At 46.4% G+C, this 18,996-nt stretch overlaps 1 protein-coding gene across 1 annotated transcript; it reads left to right on the top strand.

Moving 5' to 3' along the window:
* The first annotated feature begins 763 nt into the window (after positions 1-763).
* LOC127327023 (uncharacterized) lies at positions 764-3,851 on the top strand. The gene is made up of 4 exons (XM_051353802.2): positions 764-1,481; positions 1,571-3,135; positions 3,216-3,291; positions 3,377-3,851. Exons 2-4 carry the CDS (start codon positions 3,127-3,129, stop codon positions 3,820-3,822), a joined length of 531 nt encoding a protein of 176 aa, XP_051209762.1. The 5' UTR covers positions 764-1,481; positions 1,571-3,126; the 3' UTR covers positions 3,823-3,851.
* The last annotated feature ends 15,145 nt before the right edge of the window (positions 3,852-18,996 follow it).

The following is an 18,996-nucleotide window of genomic DNA, read 5'->3' as shown; positions in this document are numbered from 1 at the left end:
CGTTGGGCCAGGTACTGCGGCTCCACCTCCACCTCCGCCGCATCCTGCGGGCGAGGCCGACGCTCAGGCTGGAGGAGACGCTACCGAGCACGAGGTCCCTCCACCCGATGACGCAGGAGGCGTCGTCAACGATGATCAACTTCATGGTGGCGCAGGAGGCGCTGCCGGTGGGGGCATCCCGTCAGGAGCTGCACCGTCTGGGGTAGCGGGAGGAGGTCCCGTGTCGGGGTCCCGAGCGCGCGCACAACCGTCAGCCTCCCCGGATCCCGCCAGGGGTCGACAGGCCGCACCTAGTGTCGTCCGCTCATCCCAGCCCCACTGTTCAAGGAATCGTACCTTGGCAAAGGCCTTGGCTGCCGTATGTGTCATGACGCGGTACCCGCCGCCGCCAGGGACTGAGATCCAGTACCTTGCTTCTATCAAGGCACCAATGAACAGTATGGTGCCTTGCTCCCCTTTTCTGGATGTTGGATCAACAATCTATGGTTTGGATGAAATGAACAGTTGATAGCTACAGTGTTAGCTACAGGGATCTGTCCACAGTACCTTCGCTACAGGATCCGTCGACAGTACCTTCGCTACAGTGTTAGCTACAGCACATTGCTACAGTACCAAATCTGGTGTGTTCGTTTTTAATCTTGCGGTCAAATTTGCAAGGCACCTCACTGTTCATATGTGCCTTGGTATAAGCAAGGCACTGGAACTCACTCCCGCCGCCAGGGACTTCGGAGTACGGGGCCTGAAGGGCTGAGCTGCACGCTCACTTGGAGTTCGCCACACTTCACCACAACTCGGCTCGTGCCCGCTCCAGATGCAGCAGGGACCTAGGCGCCGGGCCGAGCGCACTCAGACCGTCGTTTCTGCGTGCGTGCCATACCCCGCTCCTCAGCCTCGCCCCTGGGGCGGCGCTGAAGAGCTGGGGGTTGACGGGCCGAGGAGGGATGGCCGGGGTGAGCGCCCAGCCGTGGGGCCCTTGGGGGCTCGAGCCCCAAGACCCGTGGATCTGGACCGCGCATCGGTTGGGTCGTCTGCTGACCCCTCGCGTCGGCGCGTGGACGACCGTCGCGGCAACTCTGCTGTGGCCAATGAAGCTATCGTCCGAGAGAACCTGCAGCAGCTGCGACCGCAAGTCGCGGGCGCAGCTGAGTCCAACACGGAAGGCGCAGCTGAGGCGGGAGCCGCTGCTCTGGAGTACGGGGTGGATGCCTCGCCTACACCCCTGCCCTCCGGCGGGTGGCCTGGCCATCCAAGTTCTATCCCCTGTTCCCGTCAAGTTCAAAGGTAACACCAACCTGGCCCTGTACACCACCGCTATGATTGCGGCCGGGGCCAACGAGAAGATCATGGTCAATTGGTTCCCTATGGCTCTGAAGGGCATGACCTTGTCATGGCTGATGCACTTGCCTAAGGAATCGATCGTTCCTGGGGTGAGCTTTGCATTCGCTTCGTCAGCGCATTCGAGGCCCTGGTTCAGTCCTCATGTTAGTTAATTAATGGAGATCCTTTTCATGTTAGCAATTCTTATGGAGGGTTCAGCCAGTAAACTAAAATGTCTGGTTAACGATTTCAGGTGTCCTGAGCCAGCGAATGTTCTTCAGGTGCCAGTGCAACATTGCTATATCATGCAGTTTCCAGTATTATGACCACTGTGTCGACTCCCATAATGTACACACAAAAACTCTACCGATTCGATCCCTTATTGAATTTGCCCTCTCACTTGACCAGGTGAACTTCCTTCCAATCTGTGGGTAGTAAATCAATTCCAGCTCTTGGATCACGGCTCTGAACTGGGCCATTATCCTTGGCACATCACCGCTCTGAAACAATTTTAGATTTTGGGATACCTCTCTGCCTTGCTGATTTCCTGTCTTTTGTGGTTTATGTTGAATAATTGTCTCTTGTGGTCATTGTTGCTGGCCAGAAACGTGTCAAAGTTTGTGGTAAGTCTCTAGATGTTGTAGAGAAGATCGTACCCAAAATTTTCATACTGGAACTTGTATGGACCCGTCAGTCCACGAATGTGATTTTTTACCCCTCATCTTGAGGGCTTTTCATGTAAGTTCTTCTGTTACATGTCCATATAATTGTATTAGTTTCCACTATAATTTGTTTGCTGAAGTTATCCTAAAATTCACTACAGGTTAAGGGTCTATTGCCCAGAATACATGACCTAGCGGCAACTCCTCCAAGTTATGACTAAGTAATGATGTACATAGTAAGTTGAGTATCGTAGGATGATGGACTGTATATATATATTGTACAGTACGCACATACAACTTAAACAAATGTAGGTGTATATACTGCTTTCTGCACAAATCCATGGGCGCACCCATGACAGTGGAATAGTGCCACGATTTGCATCACTAAGACCTAGCCAATGGTACAGTGACATTTGAGTTGATTTTAATTCCTGGGTTGCCCCTGTATCCAAGCTTGCTGCTGCAGGATACCTTGATTTCTCCGGTGACATACGCAGTCTCCGGTGACATACGCGGGCTTTCTGCCGGTCATTCTAATGATTGAAACGCAAGCGTGTTTGGACTTAAAAACCTTCGGCTTTGACGTTTCGACGGATGAAAAAACAAACAAAGTGGACTGACCAATTCGATCCGGGAAACTGTGGGGTAACTACAAGTTGCAACATCCTGCATTAAGAAAGGAAAGGAGTTGCTTCTACCGTTAGTAGGGAAACGCTTAGTTTAAAATCAACTACTAGGAATATACTCTTTATATGTGAGTGTGACCAAATCCCAACCAATGTGGAGCAGGACCTGAGTTGACTTGCACTATATAAACGGGCTGGAACCAGACAGGGATTGTTCCTAAGTTTATAAAACGCTTAGCTTAAAAGCAACTAGTGAGAATATACTTTTACGTGTGACCAAAGACCAAGTACCAAACAGTGTAATGTACTGAATATACGGGCTAATCAGACCGGTTTTGTAAGGGTGATAGAAGGAGTCCCAACCAATGTGGGGCAGTAGGTGAGCTGGCTTACGAGTATATATAGGGGGGAACCAGACAGGTTTCGTAAATCTCACTGCTTCAGACAACGTCTTTCTCTATACACTCAAGAGTCTCCGTCGACCCCCATAGTCAAAGGGTGCCCAAGCTAGCTAGCCCACAATGTCGAAGGTAATTTGGTTCTCTGTCTTTTGGAGAGTTTCAGATGAACACATTTAAAGGTGTACTGAACATATGTGACTTACCTGCAGAAAATAGTTATAAGAGCTGATCTCATCTGCACGAAGAGCACGAGCGAGATCTTCGCAACTGTCGCCAAGCTCAAGGGTATTTCTCTTCCTTCATCTCTATAGCTGTTCTGCAGTTGCAACCCTCTCTCCACCCTTCTTTACAAAATGCGTGTATTGTCCAGGGATCAAGTCCATCGCCAGCGACCCGGAGAAGAACACAGTGACGGTGGTCGGCGCCGTGGACCCGGTACGCATCGTGCAACAGCTCAGGAAGGCGTGCTTCGCCGCGGACATCGTCAGCATGGAGGACGACAAGCCCAAGGAGAAGAAGACCCCCTGCCAGGAGGCCTGCGAGAAGGCTTGCAAGGAGCGGTGCGAGAAGCTCTGCAAGACCTGCGAGAAGGCTTGCAAGGAAAAGTGCGAGAAGTATTGCAAGGACAAGTGCGACGACTGCGGGAAGGCTTGCCAAGACGCCTGCTGCAAGATGTCCTGCACGCCGGGCTGCTACTCCAGCCCCTGCGGCCTGCCCAGCTGCAACTACTACAGCCACGGCTACGGCTATGGCTACGGCTACGGCGAGCCCGTGGTGCCGCTGGGATACGGCTGCTACTACGGGAGGCCATTCTGAGCCCAATAGCCATGGATTCACTCCATTCTACAAGACTAGATTTAGAAGTGCGCCTTGGCGCACGACCCCGTTGAACTCTTGTTGATGTGGACTTTGTATAAAGACGATAATAAGTCGTAGAAAATTGATTAAGTTAGTGATAACCTGAAGGTCAATGCGGAATTGTACATGTAACGACATTTATAAAGCAACTCAACGAAATGCACACAACATTCCATCTCAAGCTACTCAATTATAATCCGAGACAAAACATCAAACGCACATATCAATTGCCTTGCAGTTACACTAAAAAGAAATGATATTATATCACATAGAGTATACATGTATCAAGATCCAGAACACATGCCAATTGCCCATCTATATTCCTTCTACAGAACCATATAAATATTGTACATGAGAATCTTCATAATAGTAAGTAGGGTGGCACACATTCACCACCAACAATGACTTTTTAAGAGAACGAACTGGGAACAACATCCATGTTTTTGCATAATGATAATTGAAGGTAATCTCGGCAAACAATTTTGACAAGAAAATTGGTTATAAGCCTGTTGCTAATATAGTCTGAAGAATCCCCTACATAATTTCTGCAAAGACGGGTAACTATTAAGAAACTGGAGAACTAACAAAAAAAAAACCAAACTTAATAAACCAGTGAAATTTTGAAATGGATGCCTTGTCACATTTTTAGGAAGCCACCAAAAGCTCTGTTTGAAGGCAGTAAAGAAAGCCAAACTGATTATCAGCAGCTGTAGCTGCCTCTGGTTTCTACCAGCCCAGAGATTTTTGAAGGACTCTAAAATGAATTGCTTAGCAGCAACTTCTTTAGGTGGTATAGAATCCAAAAACTGAACATTTAGAGGGCACGAGGCTGTTTAGACCCGTAGCATCCATTTGTGGAACTGCCAAAACCGATTAAGGAGAACCTTCTGGACATTGAAATAGGACCAAGCCTCTAGGAACCTTCTAGAAAAATTATATACCTATTGACTATTTCATAATGTGAAGTCCATATATAAGAAGGTATGAGGCACAACGTAAATACTGTTACCAAAATATGTAAGCATAATTGAGACTACAGTGAGTGAAATAAAGTAACAAAGCAACGTCCTGAGAGTATGTCCTAGTAGGTACTCTTGAAGGAACCTTGAAATCTTACTAAAACAAGGACATGTGTGCCAACCAGATCAAGGAACTGAGTGTATTACAGATTTTTCAACTCTGCATAATCGATTATATGAACACCCTATGTTATGGAAGGTCAGTAGCGTACTATATGTTCCTCCCCTTACTTCTTAGCTATTGACTGTTTAAATATCCTAATTCTGAAAATACTGAGAGTTGTGCAATTTAATCTCTGGGAAAGGTGCTGCCATTCAAGGTATCGGCTAGGCAATACCGAACTAAAAGAGAAAGTTTCTGAAGCTTGCACTGCCCCCATCTGAAACTTATATAAGCTAAGGAAACATTATATGTTTTCTGGAGTTCCTTCAGCAACTACCTATCTCTGAAGTCCCTCCAAATCTTTCTATTTGAGTACCAAGTAAACTATTATGGCAGTAACATTTAATTTACCAATTAGTTGGTTAATAGAATTTGACTATCAGAATTTTCTAAGTAGAGTTAATTGTCTATAATCTACATCATACAATCCATTTTGCTAAATGAGAACACACCCGTCAATGTATTAGTGTACACCTGAATAGGAAACTGAAAAAACATATCCATTAGGACGCTCACGATTTGGAACTCTTAAAACTGCAAATAACTACGGCCAAACTTGCTAGGACGTGACACCCCCTGACCTTAGGAATCACATTTTATGGGTCTTCAACTCCCTAAACCGTTTGTGTTTTTATTTTCAGTTGCAACTTTTTAATAGGGAAGCACACTAAATATGCGACACAAATTACCTAATATTGGATACATTTCTATTTATAAGCCTGATTCATGACATGGACCGGAGAGAGAATGACCTGTTGGATATCCAATCGCTCGTTTAACTGGTTGAGCAGCGGTAGCAAATGCGACAAAAATTAAGAAGGAAACCTTTCAGAAATCAGAGGGGCACGTGAATATTGCCACCAGATCAGAATTTGGGAAGGTACCTTGCTGGGCGCTGGCAACGGGCGTGGCGGAGATTACAAATGTACAACATAAATCTTAGGACAGACCTTTGGATGCATGTACAACCAAAAATTTATTCCGCCCCACAAATTGCAGGGAGCAATTTTCAGGCACACACAATCTTCCCTTGGTAGGCAGCACTGCATTTTTAGAGGTGAACACATCAGGCAACTCTTGCAATGGAGATCAGTACATAAGTGTATGCAAAAAAAATCTTTAGTTCAGTAAACCAGTAAATCCACAAGCCTCCACCCTGGCCGATGACGATTGTCCAACAAGCCCGTAGGCTAGAAATAGAAATAAATATCAAGCAGGTTCCAAGGACAGCGCTGCGTCATGCTAGAAACATACAAAACATACAAAACATACAAAGTCTGTTAATACCTTTTAATTCAGCACTATCTCCATCTATGGTTCAGCACTCTCATCTATGGTCCACTTTCTGGTGAATATCCTTTTAGAGAAACCTTGTTAGAAAGGCAATCATTTCCTGCTCTTAAGACCCGCCCAAGTTAATCCTAGCCTGGATCCAAGCCAATTCATGACTAACTGAAGCTAGTGTAGAAAGTGACGATATGATAGTGAAACATTTTTTTTAATGATAGTGAAACATGGAAAGAAATAAATGCAAGATAGGAGATGCATACCTCCCATTCAGCTGCAGTCAACGGGAGAGTTGGATCAAGCATAGTTGTGCGAACATCAACTAAAGGCACCCCAGCAATAGTTGGCTTGAATAAGTCGGGCCTCATATTTAGGACAACACGCATCAACATGCCATCTGCACTTCTCCCGCTGGTACAAAATGTTTCTTTCATGCTCAGCACAGGCAACGAAGTCAGTGAAAGTGTTGGATCTTCTTCAATAGCTTCCCATCTTCATACCATTGCCGACCCACCATCTCCACAGATATGATCTCATATATGAAACCCCTATCCAGCAGAGAGAACCTAGATCCCCTGAAACTCGGCTCTATGCATATTTGTTTGCATAAGGAGTGTCCACGATAAGCATTGTTAGCATACAATACTTCTAGGTAAAACCTAACATCTGTTAATAGTGTCAGTTATATGGCCACTTTTATGAGTTAAAAGGAAACTACTATGTTTTATCGATTGTTCAACAGACTTTATCAAACATACAATATCAAAAACCAATATTATTAGATAGAAAAATTCTTTCACAGTTTAGATTATCCTTTATTAGAATAATCCGCTAATTGTAATAACCAATGCCCGTACTAATCATTAAAAACTTCAACTCTGAGAGAGGGATACTAATAATATGGATAATCCCATGTTTCAGCAGGAAAAAACCATGCAAGAGTATCGATGTGTGTATACCCTACAGAAGCTATCGACACACCAGAACCATATGGAATTCTGAAGCAGAGAAGAAACATAAGGCTGCATACACATCCCAAGGCTGACAGTTTCTCAACGAAACAGTTGAACATACTTGTTCAAAAATTCAATATCCATTGAGAGGGTAAACTAAACAAAAGCACTTGAAGCAAAATAATTGAAGACAAAGTGATAATTGCGAGAAGAAATTTACCACAATGTTTCCTTAATTTTGTTGCTTTGGTTTTGCTGGTATATCAAGCTAGTTCGTCATTGTGACTACAATCTGCACATATGAAAGCACAACAAATTCATAGCCAAAGATAACCCCAAACATCATATATAAACCAATGAGGGAGTGCTAGGCTCGGTACCTCGGCTATTTGTATACAAAGGTAGAATCTGTACAAAATTGATTGCAGCAAGATATCTAAATCCGAGAATTATTATCTGATGCTTGAGTCTCAGACAATACAACACAAATATATTTTCCGAGAATTTCACACTGTTAACTGTCACCATGGTCTGCTACATTGTAAATATGATATTTGCAACCTCCTATTTAGTTGATAAAATCAGCATTCAGAAGTTATCCAAATATTATGAACTCAGCAGTAAGTCAGTTGCATTCAAAATACTACCAGACTTTGATAAAGGAGAATCTTTTCTCTGATAAAAAAAATGCCATGTGCCAAGTTCAGTTCAGAATGGGTAGGCTTATATATTTCTTCACTTGCTCTTTAATCCTATCCCATGCCTTGATTGTTTCTGGCATATTTCCCGCCTACACCTTTCAAGAAAAACATTAGGTGATCAGATCTGATTAGTACCATTCTTCAGAAAATAGTATGCAAAGAATCGAGATGCCATGTCCAATTCTACCTTCCCTTCCAGATCATCATCTCTGATATGACATTTGCCTGAACTTGAGACTACATCTTTATTTCTGACAAACAGAAATACAACTACTTGGAAAGTAATATGAGAACAAAACTTTGGGATGTATAGTTACAAAAGAATCATGAATTTACTTGATATGGTAGAGCAAGAAGAATTTTTAAACTCAATATAGATTATGTAATGACCTCATTATGAGCAAGAGAGATACCTCAACTGGAAGAGTAGAGAGCAGAGACCACAACTATCACGGTTGTTTGTGCACCAACAGTACAAATTGCATCTCTTGAATTTCTGGCAAAAACATAAGTACCATTTATGAAGAAAAACTTACTGGAGCAATTTTGACACTCATAGCTTGCATATGCATTGAACTACAGAGAAGTTTATTCAGTAAATAATAAATACAAATGTGCAGGTACATTTTTTTTGCCATGAGTCCATAATACAAAGCAAGCATGACCAAACTAAAACAATCACAGGTTATACAATATTTGAAGCAAACTTCAAGAAATAAGTTTAGCACATGGCCATACTACTTTCTGAGCTACTGAAGGATGAAGAGGATTGTCAGCCAACATACGCACATGGACACGCACACGCACACACATGAAAACGGAGAGAGGGAGATGAACCTAAAAATCAACAGCGCTGAGGTTCAGCCCCAAACACCTGATCTTGATGGTGGTGGCATCCAGGATGTGACTACTCAATCTCTATATCATTTCATTTATAGTACCAAACTTTTGTAAACATCCATAATGCAAAACATGTCCTATCAAACACAATAAATGAACAAACAGCAGCATTTTCTCAGAGTAGTATTTATCCATGAGCATTTGCACAAACACCACATGTGCACACATGTAGCCTCACGGTAGTGGAGAAAAATGCTGCAAATCAGTGATGTAGTAATGAAAAGATATTTAAGGTAGGGGTGGGAAACCAAGGTAAGGAAGACTACTGTACCTGGGGATGGTGCGTGTGGGGCGAGGCCGCCTTCTCCCCCATGCCGAGCTCTGCCTCCTCTAGCCATGGAGCCCAAAGGGGAGTAGTGATATCAGCGAACAACTGTTTGATACATTCTAGGACGCGGGAACTGAAGACAAACCAAAAAAAACCAGAGGGCACACTCTTATCAAAAACATAGCAATATAGCTAAGTAACAAAAATAAGATGCATGTAATTAAAAGAGATAAACACGCACCGATAGAAGACGTGTAGAGATCACTACCTGAGAAACATGGATTCCCAGCAACACGTCACGAACAGTCCCAACAGCAGCTCACAACAGCAAGAAACCTGAAGAACATGGCAGTGGTGAACAATACCATGATAAGATACTTGCACACACCCGCACTCCCGTGCCACTTCGGAATTATATGTATATATCCTTTCAGCAATAAAATAAAATGCATGTAAACAAAAAAAGATAAACATGTGCTGATGCCAAATGGGCAGATATCGGTACCTGAGAAATAAGGAGTCCCGGCAACAACTCAGGTACAGTTCCAGCAACAGCTCACAGCAGCAAATAATCTGAAGCACACAACAATGGTGAACAATAACACGGTAAGAATCTTGCACACACCCGCACACCCATGCCACTTCAGAATTATACAAAAGGTTCCTTTTGATTCCATCTGAAATAAGATAAATGATATTCTTAGATGGTACACTAACTGAATGATGTTGGGTAAATCTTTTCAGGACATTCAGCTATGGGTCTTTCAGGACATTTGACTGACAAGCTTCTTCTAGTTGAACCAAAGGTAGCAGCATATATGAAGTGCTACTTCTGAAACTGACTTGAGACCTATTACAGAAAGGCAAGTACCTGAACATGTACATAAAAGTGAGCTATATCATTCCAGCTTTTTTAGGTATACTTGACTCTTGTAATTGAATAACCAAAACTACTTCCAGCTTGTGGACTAAAAGACTGCAAGTTTTAACAATAATTTTCTAAATCATCTCTGCTAAAAGACTGCAAAATTTAACTGGGTATATGTATATTTTCTCCCAAAAACCTGAGCCAAGACATGGCCATTGCGGAGTGAGTTTTCCTTGTGGCTGAACCATTTCCCAGCCTTGCTACTGTCTAATAGAGCTCTGCTTCTTTATTTATGGAGAAATCCCATTACTCCTTTGAAATATTACTTTTCCCATGGTCGTCCCAGCTATACTTTGACATAACTAACTGGAGTTGCGGCTGATCGTCCAGACAAATCAAATTATGCGAAAACCATGCAAATCACTCTAATCATGAAAGCACGATGAGAATTTTATAGCATAACTGCACAGATTACAACCCAATCGCCTCACTTTTGCTAATTTGACTTTTCATAAGGCGAGACAAACATGGGTAAGACCACAACAAAGCACTTTAAATTTCACAGGTCAGATGCCATATCAAAGCTTACTTTCTCACGAGTATCACATATACATCTATCGTAGTTTACCTAATAATTGCCTCACTGTTGCTATTTTTTGTAGACAGCTTGACTTTTCAGAAATTCATACATCATCTACTCGCCGAGTATGCACGGAACATTTATGCAGAAATTCCATATGCATAACCTCAGATAAGCAAAACAAATCAGTCTATGTTCAGTTTGGCAAAAGAATGTACAACGAGCAACAATGATCCTGGTTAGGGAATTTATCAGTGTAGGAGCAAATTTTAACAGAGATGATCCATAAAAAGAGTGAACAATTAGTTATGTTCTAGAAATTGATAACTATACACCAATGTAAAGTATTATGAAAGCATATCAATGTCACCTGTAAGCACTGAGAGCATATACCACGTCCTCTACAGGGCAGAAACCAGTCCTCGCGGGATGCTAATGAGAAGCACAAATGACAGCAAAAAAAAGGTATGGTCACCCATAGCTGCAGAGTGACATGGGTTATGTCTTGAAGACAGTAGATACATGAACAGGAAGCATGCCAATGGATATGTGTCTAAGAAGACCTATATATACATGCAATTTTATGTAGCTAAATATTTTGTAAATTAGCATATATGTTCAAAACAGAGCATGCTTCAAAACGAATTATGTTTCTTATACAATAATGGGAGTATGTCGTAGTATGGATTTTCTTAGAAAGCAAAGCTAATAAGAAAATCAGAATTGGAGATCCTAAAATATACAACCCAACAAAACTGGAAAGCTTCATTATTATGATTCCTACAGGTTATTGGCATTATTTACTCTTCTGCAAGGAAGATCATAGACAACGTTCAAGAACCTGTACTGTCTTCTCTTTCATTGTTCGAGCTGAAGCAAATATGTTTGATTCGGCCAACGTCTAGATCAAGGAGATTGGTTCTCTTGAAAAGTCAGCTACACTGAACGTACATGGTTGTTCACAAGCAGAGTAAACATGATACCCAGATAGATGATAGGTTGATTCGAATTGTAGCACTAATCTAGGAGCAACCAGCTGGCTGACTCTTTTTAATCTGCTTCAGCTCGATTCCTAATCTAGGAGCAACCAGAAAGGAAATAAAGAGCAGTGCAAAACTGAGAAGGGACAAAACAAAACGGGCAATAAGAATGAAGTACGAAACCAAAAAGAAGAGATCTGAAATAAATCAAAAAGAAATATCTGAAAGAAACCAAAAGAAGAGAAAGAACAAAACAAAACACCACCAGAACACGGAAAGGGCAAGAAAATGACGAGATCTGAGACAGAGACAAAGATTGAAGAAACAAATAAAAAGAGAAGCCACAAAGAAGCCAAATTTCATGGGAAAGGAATCGGGCAGCACAGATCCAGATGAATCCAAAAGAGGCCAATAGAAAATAGATCTGAGAAGAAAGGAGGATACACTACTTCATCTCTGCGGGCACGGCCAAGAAGAGAAAAGAAGAGGCAAGAACAAAACCGATAAACAGACGAACGGATTTGCAAAATAAAAAAACTCGTAGGCAGAGCCAAATCCCCACTGGTGAAACAACTGCTGACCTTAACCAAATCCTGGATAGAGCGCCATCATGGGTAGCACCGGCCAGCGCCACTGGCATGGAGCGAGTGGAAGGCGGGGATGTCTACTGATCTGTAAGCCTAGTGACCAAACGGGAGAGATGAGGAAGCGAGAACGGCGAGGGCGAAGCGGAAGCGGCGAGGGAAAGTGAGACGGATGGTGGAGACGCTCCTCCCCAAGGACGACGTCGGCGAGGTGCGCCGCGTAGATCCCGAGAAGACGCGGGTGACGGTTGCTCACCGGAGAGGAGCCCGGCCGCGGAGGGGAGCGGAGATGGGGAGGCGGCGGCAGGGAGCTGGGAGGAGGAAACGAATGGCTAGGGATCTGGATCGGGCTGCAGTTTTGTCTCCTCCAATGGCCGCTCGAGGAAATACCCATTTTACCCCTACGGGAGGAGAGCTTTTTCAACCGAACTAAAGTACACCCGCAGTCACCGACGAGTGGAGCCGACCTAAGGTGGGACCCACGCGCAGACAGGGCGGGTAACACATGGCCGTTGCATGGGGTTAGCTAGTGGGAGGGCCAATTGGAACACTCAGAATAAACGGATGAGATGCAAAGTGGGGCAAAGATGGGGTGATCCGACGGTCCACATGCTTAAATCGTTGTGAGGCCCCCTATGGGGGGCATCGTTTATACCTTTAGATTCCACCGGAGCGTGTGAATTTCAGTATTTTGTTCATGCTCTGCTTCGGCGTTGTTGCCAATTTACTTTTCGTACAGTGATGTTTCACTTTGCTCTGTAACATGACGGCTGCAGCGTGGTTTAATTACTTAAGATTTGATGCTATGAGCCAGGGACTAGTCCAGTGCCCCGTGCATGTTAACTCTGCTGAGTGCTGATGACTTTCGTGTGATCCAATATGTCGATGACACCGGACAGAGATTTGGTGCACATGGACACCAGTGCTCCCTCCACTCTCAGATTTTAATTTTTTTTAAAATCTCACATTTCTATTTCTTCAAAAATTATGGCATTAAATATGTAGATAGATATGTACAGGAGTAGTCTACACAAAAAAGTCCCGGTAAAAAATACTTTAAATTTTGAGAAATACAAAATAAACAAATTTCTGACAAAAAGACATACTCCTTCCGTTCCTTTCTATAGTGCCTATAGATTTTTGACATTTGTTTCAGAATATAAGGTTATAGCTTAGCTTTCTTTCAATTTTCCCCTCCCCGTTCAGCTCCCAAATCGTTCAGCTCCTAAATTTGTTATGGTAAGTTAGGAAGATATGGATTTCCTAAATTTTACGTTGATCTCAAATCGTTCAGCTAGGGGTCTTGTGTAAAAATTACTCTTGCGCTAATTTCCGTGCAAAAAAACTATAGGCACTATAGAATGGAACAGAGGGAGTACTATTTTAATACTATTGCACTTCCATTTACTGTCACAAATTTGTCTTTTTTATATTTCCCAAAATACAACGTATTTTTTAACGGGACTTTTTGCATACACCTATACTGTACATATCTATCTATATATTTAATACCATAATTTTTAGAGACACAGAAGTGTGAGGTTTTAAAATTTTAAAAAATCTGAAATTGAAGGGAGCACTGGTGCCCATGTGTAAAAGACACTTTTTGGATGACACCTTACTTGTCCTGCCAGCTGATCCTACTCTACTGCAGAATTTAAAGATCATTCTAGACGAACTTACCATTTCAACAGGGTTCAGTATGAGCCGCTGCTTTCTGCTATGAATTGCCAGCTGGGAGTCTTCGACTTTACCTACCTTGGTTTACTTATGGGGCTAACTAAACCAAGAATTGGCCATCTCCTCCCTCTAGTATAGTACTACCAGCGTACCAGACTTGCAACCGAGAATGCGAGCAATTGGGAGGAGAAGCGTCTCGGACGGCAACGCTATGAGCCAGGGACTAGTCCCGTTAAGCAGCAGCCAGTTATCCTTGACATACAACATGAGCGACCTATCATACGCCTTCATACGGCCTCTAGCCAGATCAACATGAGTAGAATATGTAACCTTCCAGATCAACGGCAGTCTACACATGCAACTCCCCAGCCTAACTATTGTGAACTTCCGGACCCAGATCTTGAACTTCCGAATATGAGACACTCCATTTCCACGTCGGAGGAGACAAGACAAGAGAGGGGAAGAGGGGAGAGACATATTACCTTGGGCAGGATCGTAAGCCGATCCCAATGTGAGGCAAGCAAAGTCTCGATCACCGGAGAGGGAGGAGATCGCCGGTGCTAGGGTTTAGAGGGTGGGTGGTCACCATAGCCGCCATGTTTTCCCTGCCTTTACCTCTCTCCCTTATTCCATTGATACTTAAAATTATGATGTGATGCATATGAAGTGATGAATATGCAAGAAGGATACGGATGGACTCAAGGCGATCCATGAGAGCATAAGTTTCACCAAAGTCAATTCCTTCAATTTGGGAGAAACCTTGAGCTACCAATCTTGCTTTGTTCGTCACAATAATTCCATTCTCATCTTGCTTGTTCTTGAATATCCATTTAGTGCCTATAACATTGTGGCACTCCTTTGGCTTCTCTACTAAGTTCCACGATTTGCTGCGCTTGAAGTTGTTGAGTTCATCGTGCATAGCATCCAACCAATCCGGATATTCAAGGGATTCAAAAACTTTTTTTTGGTTCCACCAAGGAGATATAAGCATGATGATTGCTAAACCTATCCAATTTACTTCTTGTGGACACCTTTTCTCTTACATCACCAAGAACCTTCTCATCAGCGTGTTCAAGAAGTTCCAAAGTTGTTTCTCTTCTAGCAAGATGACGGGCTTCAATCTCTTCCTTAGACCTTCTAGTCCTTGGAGGGATCACTTGATCAACTTGATCGTTTGAGTCCTCGTATTGACCATCAACTTGAGATTGCTCAATCTCTTGAGTTTGCTCACCATCATGAGCTTGATCTTGGACATCATTTGGTGAAAAAAAAATATCAAATGGTAAATCATCATTATCATTCCTTGATGGATCTTGTCCTTGATCTTGATCATTAGAGGAAGGGTCTTGTTCTTGTTCTTGGGTTGGTGCGTCATTAGCTTCAAGATTTGGACCTTGTTGGTGTTGTGAGGATGAGAGCTCCACAATAGTATAGCATAGTCCTCCCTGAGACACCATAACGTGTCCCTCAATGGGGAGGAAAAATCCCACACCCATTCTTACTATGGCTTCTTGAGGTATTTCATCATCTGCACAAATATCAACTTGCCCCACTTGGGAGCCATCATTTTCTGCGAACTTCACACTAAAAGATTCAATGATAAGCCCGGAGGTTTTGTCAAAGACTCTATAAGTGTGGGATTCGGCACTGTAACCAACAAATATACCCTCCAAAGCTTTAGGTGCAAATTTAGACAAACGAACTACTTTGATTTTATAGAAACACTTACTGTCGTGGATATGACCACAGCAGATGCTACAGGGGGTAGCACTTCGTTGATGCGGGGGCAAGGGAACATTGCCATCTGCGGGTCGAGGTGCAAGGGACGCAAGGTTTTACCCAGGTTCAGCCCCTCCGGAGAGTAAAAGGCCTACGTCCTGCTAGATCTTATTGCTCAGTGGAGAATTACAACGGGGGGGCTCAGTCGGCGATGAGCCAAGAGCTTACAGGGGAGATTGGATCTCAGATGTCGTGTCCTCTAGGGTTTAGCCCGGGGGTTTATATATCCACCCCCGGTCTAGGGTTACAAGGAGATAACTCCGAATCATAACAATTGCTACTAATCCGGGATTCATCACCCTTCTACAAGCAATCTTCTTATCTGGCCGTACGGATCTCCTCCTTGGGTCTTCGGCCCAGTCGCCTTCGGGTCCAGTCGGCTAGGCGACTGGCGGTCTTCCTGGGCCTTCGTCCTTATGGGCGAGTGGGACTGGCGACCCACCCCCTATGGGCATATCCCCATCAGTAGTCCCCGAGCGCGGTGGTGACGAGGCGTGGATCCGGCGCGGGTCGCGAAGAGGCACAGGGACGGGTTAAGGTGAATCGCCACCGGGCTCCCCAAAGAAGAAACCACCAGCTGGTCGCCAGTCTCCAATCGCTTGAACTCGATTAGCCAGTCGGCGTATGACAGTCGGCATGAGCCAGTCGTCGTCTGACAGTCAGCGCGGGTCCAGTGTGCAGACACGTGGAGGAGCCAACGGCTAGATTTCACGTTGACCGAGGTGCGAGCCATTTGCATGCAGTTGACCGTTGGGCCTGATGTGACCGTTAACGGCTAGCTTAACGCCCGTTCCGCCGGACCCATCGTTAATCTCGACCGTCGATCGCGGGGCGGAGATTTCGCGGCGAATCAACGGACGGATCCCATGCTTAGCTTGAGCGAGTGTGACGGTATAAAAGGTCGAGTCCAGGGGTTAGGGCTTATCACTCCGCCACATTCTTCCCCCCTTCTCTTCTCATCTTCTTCCTGTTGAGAGCTCCAGGTGCAATCATGGCGGCGAGAGGTTGGGGCAAGTCCAAGGTCACACGCGAGTCTCTCCTCCCGTACGTCGCCTCTGGGGTCATTCCCGAATTCAAGCAGGAGCGATGGCGGGTCCCGGCGCCGAACGAGGTGGAGCCGCTTCCGAGGCCGGGCGAGTTCGTGCTCTTCCTCAGCTTCCTGGACCGCGGATTCGCGCTCCCCTCCTCCGACTTCATCCGGCAGTTGCTGGCCTTCTAAAGCATCAAGATATGCGACCTTGGGCCGCACAGTGTGCAGCAAATCTCGCTATTTGTGGCGCTGTGCGAGTGCTACTTGGGTTGTCCACCGTACTTCCCGCTGTGGGTATCAATCTTCCATGGGCGGGCGACCCTGGTCAGCAAGAACAACCAGGCGCTCATCCCAAATGGCGGGATCACCTTCCAGGTGAAGTCGGGGGAGAGCTTCATCGATATGGCGCTCCCCAAGAAGGCGCAATCGCAATGGCGCCGATTCTGGTTCTACGCCAAGGAGTACACTCCCCCCGGCGAGGTCTGCATCTCTCAATACGATCCTGAGCCCAGCGTCCCGCAGTGTCTCAACGTCCGGTCGCTGCCGCGCGAGCAGGAGGAGGTGGTGAAGGGGATGCGTCTGGCGATCCAGGCGCTGAAAGACGATGGTTTGACGGCAGCCAACATGTACAACTGTTGGCTCGGCTGTCGCCTGATCCCCCTCCGGTGTCGAGCCCACTCTATGTAGGAGTACCGGGGGCAGAACGACTGCACCCGGTCGACGGCGACCGAGTGGGACGAGGCCGAGTACCGGAAGGTGCTCGCCAAGATCACGACGGCCGCCTTCACTTCCTTTGAGGACGGCCTGCAGCCCTTCTCCGAGGACAAGCCGGCGCCCCAGGTATCAATCTGTTCGCTGCTGCGACCCCGAACGCCTAGATTGTGCTCCTCCTTTTCTAACTCATTTCCTCGGTCCGAATACAGCGATGGCAGAAGGTCGCCGATCATCTTCCCCCCCTTGCGGGGAAAGAGCCTCCGGAAATGACCGCAGGCGAGGAGGAGGAGGAGGTCGACGACGAGGAGGAGCGCACTGCGTCGGACTCCGAAGCGAGGGACTTCGTCCGACTCCCGCGCGGGGCGAAGAGGGGCGCAACGTCTTCGTCGCAGGGCGCGCCGAGGCCGCCGGAGGGTGACGGGGACGAAGAGGCGACCTCTCACCCGGAGGAAGGGGAGCCCTCGAAGGGATGAGCCGAGCCGCAGCCCAAGCGGCTGCGCCCGACTATCCTTGAGGGTTCCATAAAGCTCCAGCGCCCTCTGAAGGACGCCATCGACGCTGGAGCCCGAGCCGGTCCGGGCGTGAAGGCGATCCCCACGGTGAGGTAAGTATCTCCTGTCAAGCTTTGCTTCCTTGTGGGCGGGATTTACGAATGACCCGCCCCAATCCCCGCAGGTCCAAGAGGAAGGTCTTGGCAAGACCCGCTTCGATTGGGGCAGCGGCCACGAGAGCGGCCGAGGCGAAGAAGGCCGCCGACCTGAAGAAGGCCGCAGAAACGAAGAAGGCACCCTCCGACCTTGTGGACACGGGGTCGGCTCGGGAAGAGCCTGTCGCTGCGAGCAAGGCGGGGGATGCGAGCGCCAGCCGGGCCGAGCCCACTGCTGAGGCTTTCCCCTTGGCTAGCGTGGGTCGCGGGGGCGCGGCGAGCGCGGCGATGGGACCAGGCGCCGCTCCCCCCGTGGTAGAGGAGGAGTCGGCAGGCGTCGGATCGACTGAAGCCCAGGGGGCGGATGTCGTGGCGCCCGAAGTCGAAGAAGACACCGCCGAGGAGGGCGGCCTCTCGGCGCCGATGAAGGAGCGACGATCCAAGGCCGCTAGGGACCAAGTCCGTCCCAGCGTCCCCGAGACGCGAACGGAAGGGGCGTCATCGACCGACGCGGTGATGCAGGCGGGTGAAGCGGCCGAGTCGCGCCGTCCTCCGCCTTCGACTCTGACCTTCACTGAGCTTCACACGGTGCTCGGTGAAGTGCACGTGGTAAGCACTCCTGTACTCGCAGTCTGGTCCTCCCCCAGTCCCCGAGGGTCGACTTGGCCTGAATGGGCGAGTTGAGGCTCTCTTTTGCACGTGGACTGCCGTTGTTGACCTTCGCGCCATTCTCTGTGCAGGCGGAGGTGAAGCGACTGACGGCGCTCGTGGAGGAGGCGGCGCAGAAGAACCGCAAGCTTATCGCTCTAGGCAGTAAGTCGCGTCCACGTGTCTCCCCCTCCTATTCGCGCTCGTGCAGGTGGACCTTTGTTCTCATCGTCCTTTTTTCTGTAGCAGAGACGCAGGCGAAGGCGCTTGCAGAAGCTCGCGAAGGATTCGTGAAGGAGTCCTTTTACCGGGAAGCCGAATTCCGGGCGAAG

This window comes from Lolium perenne, chromosome 3 (assembly GCF_019359855.2).
Source record: "Lolium perenne isolate Kyuss_39 chromosome 3, Kyuss_2.0, whole genome shotgun sequence".
Lineage (NCBI taxonomy): Eukaryota > Viridiplantae > Streptophyta > Magnoliopsida > Poales > Poaceae > Lolium > Lolium perenne.
The sequence above is the reverse complement of the archived record's forward strand: the minus strand, read 5'-3'. Positions and strand labels throughout refer to the sequence as shown.